This window comes from Stomoxys calcitrans, chromosome 2 (genome assembly GCF_963082655.1).
Source record: "Stomoxys calcitrans chromosome 2, idStoCalc2.1, whole genome shotgun sequence".
Lineage (NCBI taxonomy): Eukaryota > Metazoa > Arthropoda > Insecta > Diptera > Muscidae > Stomoxys > Stomoxys calcitrans.
The window spans coordinates 71,935,573-71,948,453 of record NC_081553.1 but is presented as its reverse complement, the minus strand read 5'-3'; the positions used below and the strand labels follow the sequence as shown (position 1 = coordinate 71,948,453).

The 12,881-nt window shown below is 35.9% G+C and overlaps 1 protein-coding gene across 9 annotated transcripts in view; it reads left to right on the top strand.

The window, feature by feature from the left end:
• Positions 1–12,881, top strand: part of LOC106089055 (uncharacterized) — a 600,966-nt gene that overhangs the window by 564,541 nt on the left and 23,544 nt on the right. For all 9 annotated transcript variants that reach the window (XR_009397436.1, XR_009397435.1, XR_009397437.1 and 6 more), the window contains 8 exons: positions 118–329; positions 512–725; positions 1,018–1,235; positions 8,262–8,388; positions 8,469–8,570; positions 8,680–9,108; positions 12,228–12,631; positions 12,700–12,869. Coding sequence is in view for 6 of the 9 variants with exons in the window: in XM_059364130.1 (XP_059220113.1) it covers positions 118–329; positions 512–725; positions 1,018–1,235; positions 8,262–8,388; positions 8,469–8,570; positions 8,680–9,108; positions 12,228–12,631; positions 12,700–12,869 (1,876 nt within the window). In the remaining 3 variants the exon portion in view is untranslated. The remainder of the gene's footprint in view (positions 1–117; positions 330–511; positions 726–1,017; positions 1,236–8,261; positions 8,389–8,468; positions 8,571–8,679; positions 9,109–12,227; positions 12,632–12,699; positions 12,870–12,881) is intronic.

The following is a 12,881-nucleotide window of genomic DNA, read 5'->3' as shown; positions in this document are numbered from 1 at the left end:
ACTTTATTTTTTATTTTATTTTATTTTATTTTATTTTATTTCATTTTAATTTATTCTGTTTTTTTATTTTATTTTTTTTTATTATACTAAACATTTCGTAAACTATCTTTCCCACAGATGTGTTCATGAGTATATGGATATATACTCAGAAGTGCAATCATCGGAACCAGCAGAACTGATAAATTCACCATTTGGTGGCCGTTATTGTGGTACAATACCACCCCGACAACGCATTTCCATGTATCGTGCCATAGCAATTTCATTTTTTACCAATAAAAATCTAACAACACCCGATCTGTTCGAAGGCACATTTAGATTTATAAATGCATGTAAGTAACCACCATTCAGCAAACAAAAACAAACACAATCTGTTTATTATCAGTTTTTTTCAAAATAATTATAATAAATATTTTTATTATTGCCTATTCTCTTTCCTCTTTCTTCTGCTTTCTCCATATACACATGTATTCTATCTCTATCTCTTCAACTTTTTACCCATTTTGCTCAACAGCGGAATATGAAATTGGTATACCCATAGCTGGTTCGCCATGTTCCTATACAATAACGCCCAGTTTGAGCATAAATAAGACGGGCGTCCTTATATCGCCCACATACCCGGGTGCCTATCCCAAGGATATGTCCTGTACATATCAATTTTTGGGTGAATCCAATCAGAGAGTTAGATTAGAATTTCGTGATTTTGATCTATTTTTTGGTGGACCACAGTGAGTACCATTAATAGCTGACAACGAAAGATCGAAAATAGTAATGAAAGAGAACAGAAACTTAACAAAACTATGTTGCTTTCATTCATTTTTGTATGCAGAAGCTGCCTTAAAGTATGCTAGACATCCATGCCCACCGAAAGCAAACTTTAAGGTTTTAGCTTTAGCTAAAATTAATATCAAAAATTTACAAAAAAAAATTAACAACATTTTTTTAATTTCATTCCCCTTTCCCCCCTTTTTGTGTTTTCTACAATTCTTTGTTTGTGTTTTTACTAAAAAAAACTATCAGCTGCCCATTCGATTATGTTAAAGTCTACGATGGTCCCGATAATTCATCAGCATTAATTGGTACATATTGCGGACAACAAAGAAATTTAGTTTTATATTCGAGCGAATCGAGCCTCTTTGTTCATTTTTTTACATTATCGCGTACTGCAAATACCCAAAATCGTGGTTTTAAAGGAATTTATGAATTTAGTGAAAGTTTTGTTAAATTAGATTTTATACGTAAGTACATATGAAAACTTTCTATAGCTAATGTGTTTTTTTATGATTTGTTTATTAGTTAGTTTTGTAAATCTTGCCTTATAGGCAGAGAGTATTGTAAATAGCTAAATAAATTTTTTGTTTTAATTTTCTCACCTATTGCATGTATAACTAATTTCCTGTATAACTAATTTCCTGGCAAAAAAAAAATTACAAAAAAATTACAAAATTACCATACTAGGAAATTCTCATTCAAAACATAAAAAAAAAATTAAGTTAATCAGATTTCATTAATGATTTTAGGTAGACTGAAAGTATATTTATTGACGTAGCCCAACAAATTCCAAGGGCATAAGGGTATCGAATTTCGATTACATCTGAAAATGCTTCCTTGTTTCTTGTATGTGATAAAGTTTGATCTTCGGTGTTTGATGGGTATTGTTTCATTTTGAAAGTCTACACTTTCTCCGGAAGATACACCCAGAGAAAAATTGATAGAAAACGTGCTCATTTCAGTAGCACAGGGCAATATGAAATGATTAGTACCATTTAGTAATAACTTTATTACCGAACTGGTATTAGTTTCAATATCAATTTGTTACTGGTTTTTGTACGAAACCATGTATTGTATTGTATATTCCACCCCCTTATGAACCGATATAAAAAAACACCTATTACTTATTATATAAAAATAAAATTGTTGCGCTTAATTTGTTTTTTAGTTTGTTTGTCTGTTCCGTATAGACTCAACAAGTAAAAAGGCGTTAAGTTCGGCCGGGCCAGACGGACGGACATGTCTAGATCGTCTTAGATTTTTAAGCTGATCAAGAATATATATACTTTATTGGGTCGGTAATGGATATTTCGATGTGTTGCAAACGGAATGACAAAATGAATATACCCCCATCCGTCGGTGGTGGGTATAAAAACGGCTGAACCGATTTCCATGAAATTTAACATTTCACAGATAGTCGGAAATTCTGATTGATGTGAGACATATCTCTGCTGTTACTGTGCGGTGGCGCCTATGGCGTTGAACGAATCTTCAAAATTTTGGAGGTATGGCGGCCTACGTTGTTTTGTTGTCCCTTAATTTATTAAATCACATAGTATCTTGTTGGATCATTATGATTGATCGACTGTTTTGGGCTCAGGTAGTCCCCAAAATATGTGACCACAATGAAGATATCAAATTCGCAGTCAACAACCTCATACAATCTTTTGAATCTCATATTGTCGTGATAGATCTAAACAGCCGTTTGGTGGAGAACGTCGTGCGCCACACTCTTCTGCCACTTGAGCACAATTTAAGTGTCACACTCCATTCAAACATATATATCACTGGATTCCCCATTGTCTTATTAGGTGAATTTGCCTATTTGAGCCGTTTTTATTGGGTTGCCCAAAAAGTAAAGAAACAAGAGATTTTATAATGTTTTTATACCCTCCATTCTGTTCGTAACACCTCGAAATATCCTTCGGTCCGTCCGTCCGACGGTCTGTCGAAAGCACGCTAACTTTTGTAGGAAATATTGCACAAACACTTTATATTATTGTAGGTCAGTTGGGAACGTAAATGGGTCAAATAGGTCCATGTTTTGATATAGCTGCCATATAAATCGATCTTGGGTCTTGACTTCTTGAGCCTCTAGAGGGCGCAATTCTCATCTGATTTGATTGAAATTTTGCACGTGGTGTTTTGGTATCAACAACTTTGTTAAGTATGGTCCAAATTGGTTCACAACCTGGTATATCTGCCATATAAACCGATCTTAGATCTTGATTTCTTCAGCCGCTAAATGGCACAATTCTCATCCGATTTGGCTGAAATTTAGCATGAAGTGTTTTGTTGTGACTTTCAACAACTTTCTTATGTATGCTGCAAATCGGTACATAACCTGGTGTCGCTGCTACATCAACCAATCTGGGATCATGACTGGGATCATTTTGTACAACGGCTTCTCCCATAACCTTCAACATCATTTCCAAAACGGTCTGAATCGATCTATAACCTGATACAGCTACCATATAAACCGATCTCCTGACTATGCTTCTTGAGCCCCTATAAGGAGCAATTCTTATCCGAATGGACTGAAATATTACACTATAACTTCTACAATGTTCAGCTTTCAATTCATTTTAGTTATGGTTCGAATAGGACTATAATTTAACTCCAAAAGTATAACAGTTCGATTCGGCCCGACCGAACTTAGCACGCTCTTACTTGTTGATATAAATACCGTCCTTTTTCTATCCAGTGTATGGAAATAAAGTAAGATTTTGGGATTTTTCACACAAACTCTACAATCAATCCCTATGTAAGCATCATTTATCCTTAAAACCCCCGCTCACTACATAAAGCGTATATGACAAAAGCAAATACATGCCATATTATGACTTAAATAATTCATAAAATCCCTGTTTTGAAATTTATTAACATTCGCTTAATTGAAAATATTTCACAGTTATTGCATAGAAAATATTGATTTACCATATAATAATCATTTTCTTACAATTTAAACTTTAAAAAACCTCAAGTTTTGCTTCTTTTATAATCTTACTAATGTAAATGTTAATACTTAATTTTTATTATACTAATTTTTTTATTACACATGGGAATTTTTTGGCTTTCCAATAATGGTATAAAATAACCACATTGGATACTATTGTTGGTCAAACTGCATAATAATTTGCAAAACCGAGTTAACCCTCATTTATATATATTCATCAACAATTAATTATGTTCATCCAATATCGTGCTAGTATTGTTATGGTTATCGACCAGCAAAAAAAAAAAAAAAAACAAGAATTTATGTGCATATAAAATACTATTTAAACAATTTTAATTATTATTTTTGAGTTTTCAGCTCCAGTTGGAAAACATTTTGATTTGCATTTATAAGCTTTCAGTATGTGTTTGTTATGATTGAGTTCAACAGAAAAAATATGAAAAAATATCCACACCCAGAGCGAGGAATTTTGATGCATTCATATCATTTTCAACATTCATTTATATATGTACATAAATAATACCAAACATACCACCATTAATCCATACACATTTTAGATCGTTGAATTACTTCAAGAGTGTAATAACTAAAAATTTTAAATTTAATTAAGAAAATTAAATTCAACGTATGACAATGTAAACTGTTATACAGTACACCAGTTATAGTTATTATCATAATTACTACATAGAAAGTTGTCTGTCATGCAGGTCAAATTTAACGTTCTACATATAGCAGTTATCTGTCTTTAACCTTAATGTGTCACATTAGTCATAGTTATTCATCAAACAAAAGACACATATGTCCTTTACGCTCTGGCAATTCAAGCACTCAGCCAACTCAGCTAAAACAGTTCCTATTATACCGATAAAAAAATATCTCTTGTGCAGATAATAGTTATCTGTTATACAGATAACTGTTATCTACTCTACAGATAACCGTTATCTACTCTGCAGATAACCGTTATCTACTCTGCAGATAACCGTTATCTACTCTACAGATAACCGTTATCTACTCTACAGATAACCGTTATCTACTCTACAGATAACAGTTACCTTAAAAATATAACTTAATTCTGCTATACAGATACATATATCTGGTATACAGATAACTTATATCCGTTATACACATAAGATACTAGCTGAACCGGGCCCGCTCCGCTGCGCCTTTTACAATATATGGAACAAAATTATCTTTTGAATATTTATTTTCAATGATTAAAAAGCTTTTAGTGAAATACCTTTCTACGAAATTGGTATATGTATGTCGCTTGACTTAGAGTATAACAATATAAATGCCTTTATGTGAATCCCATATGATATTTATTGATCTATGCATTCGCTCGGAGGGTTTAGGGTCATTTAAGTTTGGATGTTAGATGTACTCCATTCTTAAGGACTAAGGATCCCGATTTTTGCATGGGAATTTAAGGAGCGGGAAAGGCACCAGCGTGGTGGTTTTAGGGGGTGATATGGAACCCAGAAGCGTGGTCCCGAATGTGGGTATCAACATTCCTTTCAATTGAGCCGCATATTACCAGGGTCCGTAAATATGTATTTCCGATTTAGCGGTGTTTTGGGGTGTGAGGTAGTCCCCCAGACACTTACAAATGTAAAAATCGCCCATGAACATTCCACTACGTAACAGGGGCAAACTTCTCACATTTCAATGAGTGCAGTCCGATTCAAGTTTAAGCTCAATGATAAGGAGCCTCCTTTTTATAGCCAAGTTCGAACGGCGTGCCGAAGTGCGAGACCTCTTTGGAGAGAAGTTTTTACATGGCATGGTACCTCACAAATGTTGCCAGCATTAGGAGGGGAAAACCACCGCTGAAAATATGTATACCCTCCACCATAGGATGGGGGTATACTAATTTCGTCATTCGGTTTATAACTCCACGAAATATTCGTCTCAGACCCCATAAAGTATATATTCTTGATCGTCATGACATTTTATGTCGATCTAGCTATGTCCGTCCGTCCGTCTGTCTGTCGAAAGCACGATTAATTTCGAAGGAGTAAAGCTAGCCGCTTGAAATTTTGCACAAATACTTCCTATAAGTGTAGGTCGAGTGGGGTTATAAATAGATTGTATCGGTCAATGTTTTGATATAGATGCAAAAAAAAACGATCTTGGATCTTGAGTTCTTGAGCCACTACAGGCACAATTTTTATCTGATGTGGACAAAATTTTGCATGATTTGTTTTTATTATTTTTGACAACTGTGCCAAGTATGGTTGAAATCGGTCCATAACCTGATATAGCTGCCATATAAACCGATCTTGGATCTTGACTTCTTGAGCCGCTAGAGGACGCAATTCTTATCCGATTTGGCTGAAATTTTGCATGAGGTGTTTCGTAATGACTTCCAACAACTGTGCCAAGTATAATTCAAATCGTTCCATAACCTGATATAGCTGCCATATACACCGATCTTGAATCTTGACTTCTTGAGCCGCTAGAGGACGCAATTCTTATCCGATTTGGTTCAAATTTTGCATGAGGTGTTTTGTTTTAATCTTCAATAACTATACGGGTGAAGTCGATGCATAACCTGATATAGTTATCATATAAACTGATCTGGAGTCTTGACTTCTTGAGCCTTTGGAGAGCGCAAATCTTATCCGATTTCGCTGAAATTTTGCACGAGGTGTTTCGTAATGACTTCCAACAACTGTGCAAAGTATGGTTTAAATCGGTTCATAACCTGATATAGCTGCCATATAATCCGATCTGGGATCTTGACTTCTTGAGCATCTATAGGGCGCAATTATTGCTGATGTGCCTGAAATTTTGTACAACGGTTTCTCCCATGACCTTCAAATATGGTCTGAATCGGTCTATGACCTAATACAGCTCCCCTATAAAACGATATCCTTATTTTACTTTTTGAGCCCCCAAAAGGGCGAAATCCTTATTCGATTTGGCTGAAATTTTACACCATGACTTCTACTGTGGTCTCCAACATTCATTCCATTATGGTCCGGATAACTTGTTTTTATCCTTTCCTTTGTTTGCCTAAAAAGAGATACCGGGAAAAGAACTCGACAAATGCGATCCATGGTGGAGGGTATATAAGATTCGGCCCGTCCGAACTTAGCACGCTTTTACTTGTTTTCTGATGTTCGCGCCAGGATTTGAACCCATGCGTTCAGCGTCATAGGCGGACATGCTAACCTCTGCGCTACAGTGGCCTCCATACAGTGGTGGGGGGGGGCCTCCCCAAACACTTAGCCCTGAAAAAGTATCAGCATCATGCTTTACTCATAAAAGCCATTCAATTTCGTGCTTTACACCCCAATACCTTTCCTTAGAGCTCCATATTTCCATGGTCAATAAATATGTCCGATTTAGTTATTGTGGGGTGGTCCCCCAAACATTTAGCCCTGAAAATATTAGCACCGTGCAACTTAAGAGGAGTTTATGGAATGAGGAGTCACCCAAATATTGGGTTTCCCAAAAAGTAATTGCGGATTTTTCATATAGTCGGCGTTGACAAATTTTTTCACAGCTTGTGACTCTGTAATTACATTCTTTCTTCTGTCAGTTATGAGCTGTTACTTTGAGCTTGCTTTAGAAAAAAAATGTAAAAAAAGTATATTTGATTAAAGTTCATTTTATTAATAATGCATTTACTTTCTTTTTAAAAATCCGCAATTACTTTTTGGGCAACCATACTTAGCCCCATCAAATTCGTTTTCTAAACACAAATGCCTTTCGTTTGAACACCTGATTTCAATAGTTAGCAAATGTGTCCGGTTTGGGGGGAGGGGCCTAAAAACTATGAACATCGTGCTCAACCCTCTCTGTTGTTATGGGGTTGTCATGAGTGTGTGACGTCCCTCTGGTAATTGATACCTGTTAACTTCTAGCTGATATTCTTATAACTATTCCACATATATCGATAAGTTTAAACTGTTATACTTACTATCATGCACGTACGTTTTCATCAAAAGTAGAGGTATTAGTATAACAGTCTTTGCTTTAATACAGATATGTACACAACAATTTTACTTAATAAACTGACTATCACTACTGATAATATAAGTATAACAGTTAAAGATTGTCATTAAAATAAAATAACCAAATCTGCAAAGTAAATAACAGCTTATTTGATTTTACTATAATAATGTTAGGTGACAAGCGTTGTTAAATAAACTGTTCTGCAAACAACGATTACATTGAAATATGTATTATAATTAACTGTCATACAATCTCAAAACTCTTTTACTTATTGATAACCTTGAAGTAAATAAACGATCATCATCATCATAACCATTTGAATTTATGTTGATTGGTTTAAATGTTACACGTACAATTCTAACTTAACAATAAATTACATCAAAACTGACTACAAAAAAATTCTTCTTAATCGAATAAAAAAATCTATTCTCTTTCCTACGATCACCACACGAAATCTCTATCCTGAAACATTGAAAAACAAAAACTCTATTTATACAACAACTCTCTTATTGAAAAATGCAACAACACTTCATCGCTCAAAAACAAAAACAAAAAAAATGTAAAATGTATAAAACAGGAGAAAATGATGGCATTCACATACGTGGCTCCGAATGTGATCAAAAGATATTATCGAAAAAGGAATCAACAGGGTTTGTTCTCTCGCCAAATTATCCTTATCCCTATATACCAAAAACTGTTTGTAGGTAAGTGGATTGATCAAAAACAGTAATACAAAGAATATACAGAACTTTTTATTGAAAAAAATATTTGGAATTGTTTACAGATATTTCATTTATGGTATGCAAGATGCTCAACATTTAGAACGTGTACGTTTAGAATTTACAGCATTTAATATACCCAAGGTTGAGCACAAGGATAAGAGCGAGTAAGTTTTCATAATAAGACAACTTCGAAGGGGTTTTAGTTTTACAAGTTTTTTTTTTATTATTTTAATTTCTAATATTTCTTTCTGTTTTGTTTTTTACTTTTCTCAGGTCCAACTGTACCGATGGCTATCTAAAGGTCTATCTCAAGGGCCAAGAAACCGCCGATGCTTATGACAAATTCGACTATGAATTGTGTGGCAATGAAACTCAACGTGTTGTTAGTGATGGCCCTCGCCTGGCCATGGTCTTCAGTTCGGGTGAACTGCAAGGACGTGGCTTTAAGGGCAAATATACATTTGAAACGGAATATAAGATACCGGGCACCGCAGCACCCGATGGCACCTGCAGCTTCACCTATGTGAGTGCCTCAAAAAAACGTGGCGAACTAAACAGTCCCCGCTATCCATCCAATTATCCATCGGATACGAATTGTTCATATCTGTTCTTGGCCGAATCCAATGAACAGGTGACAATTGTATTCGATCATTTCAAAATTAAAGCGGATGGCAATGCGAATGTAACAGCTGGGGCTTATGGGTAAGTGTGAAATGAATATATAGAATAAAAAAACAAAAAACAGTTTTTATGGGAAAATCAAATATGGACAATAGGGTGGGACAATTAGTATGGAAGGAAAAAAATCTTAATGGGCCCATCGCGTTTCAGATTGTTAGGATTGTAATGAGCAACACAGTTCACTGGAGCATACATCTACGGTGAAAATCGAGCCTCCAGTTTATGACTTGCAGTTTTTTCCCCAGTCTTTTGTCACGTCTTTTTGAATATTTTGGCCTATAACAGCCAAACCATTGAAATTTTTGATACAATATTAAGACAAAAATTCTAGCCAAGACAATAGTTAAAAGCTCTCTAGGGCGTCGCAAACACTTTTTAATGCTCTTTCAGGCGGTTTTGGCCTTGACCCGGCCGAACTTAATGCCTTTTCACTTTTTTTTTTGATATTTTCTCCTATCCCAGCCAAACCATTGTGATTTTCGATTCTATACTAAGGCAAAAATTGTAGCCAAGACCATAGTTAAGAACTCTCTTTTACATTGCAATGTCGTTAGAACGCTTCTTTAGACAGTTTTGGCCCTATGAAAGTGCAAATTTTTCGTGAAAATGTTGAGAAATTACCATTTTCAATTGTTCATAGTAATTTATCAATATTTTCACGAAAAACTTGCACTTTCATGAGGCTAAAACGGATTGGTCTACAAAATACAAGCCACTGTTAAATTTTGCAGGAAAAATATTTCTCTTTTTGGCAACTATATCCAAATATAGACCGATCTGAACCATATAGGACACGGATGTCGAAAAACCTATCATAAGTCACAGTGTCAAATTTCAGCGAAATTAGATAATAAATACGCCTTTTATGGAGCCAAGACTTTAAATCGAGAGCTCGGAATATATGGCAGCTATATACAAATCTTAACCGATGTGGGTCAAATTAAAAAGAGATTTCGAACAGCTTAACATATCTCAATGTCCTAAATTTCAGCGTAATCAGACAATAAATACGCCATTTATGGGCCCATGACCTTAAATCGGCAGATCGGTCTATATGGGGGGTATATCAAGATATAGTCGATACGAACTTAACCTGCCTAAGGACAAAGAAAGATTCTGTGTAAAGTTTCAGCTTAATATCTCTAGTTTTAAGCACTGTAGCGTGGTCTCAACAGACAGACTAGATCGTCTTAGATTTTTACGACGATCAAGAATATATATACTTTATAGGGTCGAAACTGGATATTTCAGTGTAGTGCAAACGGAATGACAAAATGAATATACCCCCTTTAGTGGTGGGTATAAAAAGTTGACAAAAGTCTTAGAAAATCTGGAGACTCGATTTTCACCGTAGGCGTATGGTCTAGTGGACTTTTTTGCTTAGTCCAATCCCAAGAATCAGAAACGCGAAGGGCCCTTTAAAATGTTAAAATCGCCCTAATGGGCAAATTATTCAGAGATAATCATTTCTTTAAAAATGTAGAAGAAAATTCAAGTTACCGTAAAAATTCAACGAAACTAATTTTGAACATCTCATTTTGAGTATAATGCCTTCCTTGAGGTAAATACTTTACCAATTTAATGATTTATTAAACTAAATGTATGGAATCATTTCTTTTATTGAAAGATTTTTTTGCTTAATATTAAGACATTTTACTCTTAAATAGTTGTAACCTTAACTCTTCGTCGTTTTATTAAACACAAAGCGTTGGAAATTCTATTTGAAAGTTTGTGTCTTTTAGTATATAGTGACTTATATTGAAAGAATTTTTTTTTGTTGTTTTTAGTTTATTTTTAATATTTTTTTATTTAAAGTAAAGGTTTTCTCAATTCTAAAGATTTGTTTAACTAAATTTAAAAACGTGTTACAATATTTAAGGAAAACATCTTCTCTGTTTAAATATTTAATACTTCATATTAATGAATTTTTATCCAAGATGGTTGTACCCTTAACTTTGCATCTTAGGATGTCGCCACATGCTACTATGGACATACACCTAAGCCTGTAATCGGCTTACGCTATAAATACTAAAAAGATACCTCGAAAAAGAACATCTAAGTCAGCAATTCAGTGCTACTTAAAAATGTCTATTTGTTGTCCATACTACGCCCCTTAGTTAGTTGATCATCTTTCACGCTTTGCTATCACTTGTCGCACCGACCAGAGTTTCGTCAATCCAAGACTTTGCCTCTGACAGCAGCGTCTTGACTCGAGCTCAAGTGTCATCTCAGGCAACTGATCGGAATCCTCTTTTATTCCTTCCAAGTTTCCTATCGTCGCTTCGATTATACCATGATATTATGACCTGTTCCTATCCTCTAACCATTCTCCGCAGTGTCTGAGGATAATAATCAGTATGTCTATGGGTCGCATATCTAGAATAGTCTGTAGTGCCTTAGTGGCACTCTTAACTGGGTCTACGTCGGTCCGAAAGGCTTCGGGTTAACCAAGTTTATTGACGACAGTTTTCTGACCTTCAACGCCATATCGTCTGCCCTTTCATTCCCTCTTACTCCATCCACAGAGAAGGCGTTGATCTCCTGCTTACACTGCAAGACTGTTCGTGACCTTACCGTCCTGATTGTTATTGCCCTTATAGCAATTTTACTGTCCTTTAAGATGTTCACATTCACAGTGCCTCGGCCTCGACCTCAAGTATCGTCTCAGGTGTCTGATCAGAAACCTCTTCCCTTCCATCCAGGTTTCCTATCTGCGATGGTGTGACCTGCATCCTCAATCCAGTCTCCCTTCGCCTTAAGTCTCATAGTCGCAGTGGCTGCCTCACACTTAATCTGTATGCCAATGAGTCGAATATCTAGAATAGTCTCCAGTGCCCTAGTGGGCGTGGTCCTCATCGCTTCGCCTATGCCAAGACAACATGTTCTCTGAACCTGTTGTATGGTCCTTATGTTGCACTTTTTCTCTATAGCAGTCCACCAAACTACTGAGGCGTGAGAATGGACGGACTAGATCTACACAGAATGTCAAGACTATCAATATTCTTAGTTTATAGGGTCTCAGGCTAATATTTCTCACTCTATGGTGAGGGGTTTTCATACCCCTATATTTTTATATTTACTTGAAATCATTACCAAAAAATTTTAATTTGTTGTCATCTTTTTCCATTCTAATTTTGCAGCTCGGTTAATTGCTTTGAAGATTGGTTGGAAATGTATGTCGTCTATCGGGATAACAATGATCGTTTTCTTGGTCGCTATTGTGGTATGACAGCGCCCGGCCCCGTCGAGAGCCCAAGGGGTGCGGTGGGTTTGCGTATTACATTGCATACCGATCAAGAGAATGTGGCAAGCGGTTTTAAGGCTCGATATTTTTTTGAAACTGCCAAAAGCGAGATAGGCGATTGTGGAGGTAACTTTTCCAATGAAGATTCAGGCATCATAACCTCGCCCAATTATCCAGCGGGTTATAAGGCGCCAGGACGTGGTATGGCCTCAATGGCATGTAATTGGCTGATGACGGCCAGACCGGGTTACAAGCTCTCAATACATTTTGAACATTTCTCCTTGGAGGGTGATCCAGCAAGTGAGTTGTGCAGAAGAAAAGAGAGGGAGAGGGATTTTTTTTAAATTTTTAATGTTTGATTTTTCCAGATCGCGGTTGCCCTGCTGCTGTTTTACGTCTTTGGGTAAATGTGGAATCTGATCAACCGCCTTTGGAATTGTGTGGCGAAAAACCGCCCATAGAACAATGGCATTATATTTCTACGGGACAAACGGCTCGTATTAGTTTTACCACCAGTGATAAGACTGTTGGTGCACCGGTAAGTAGTTTT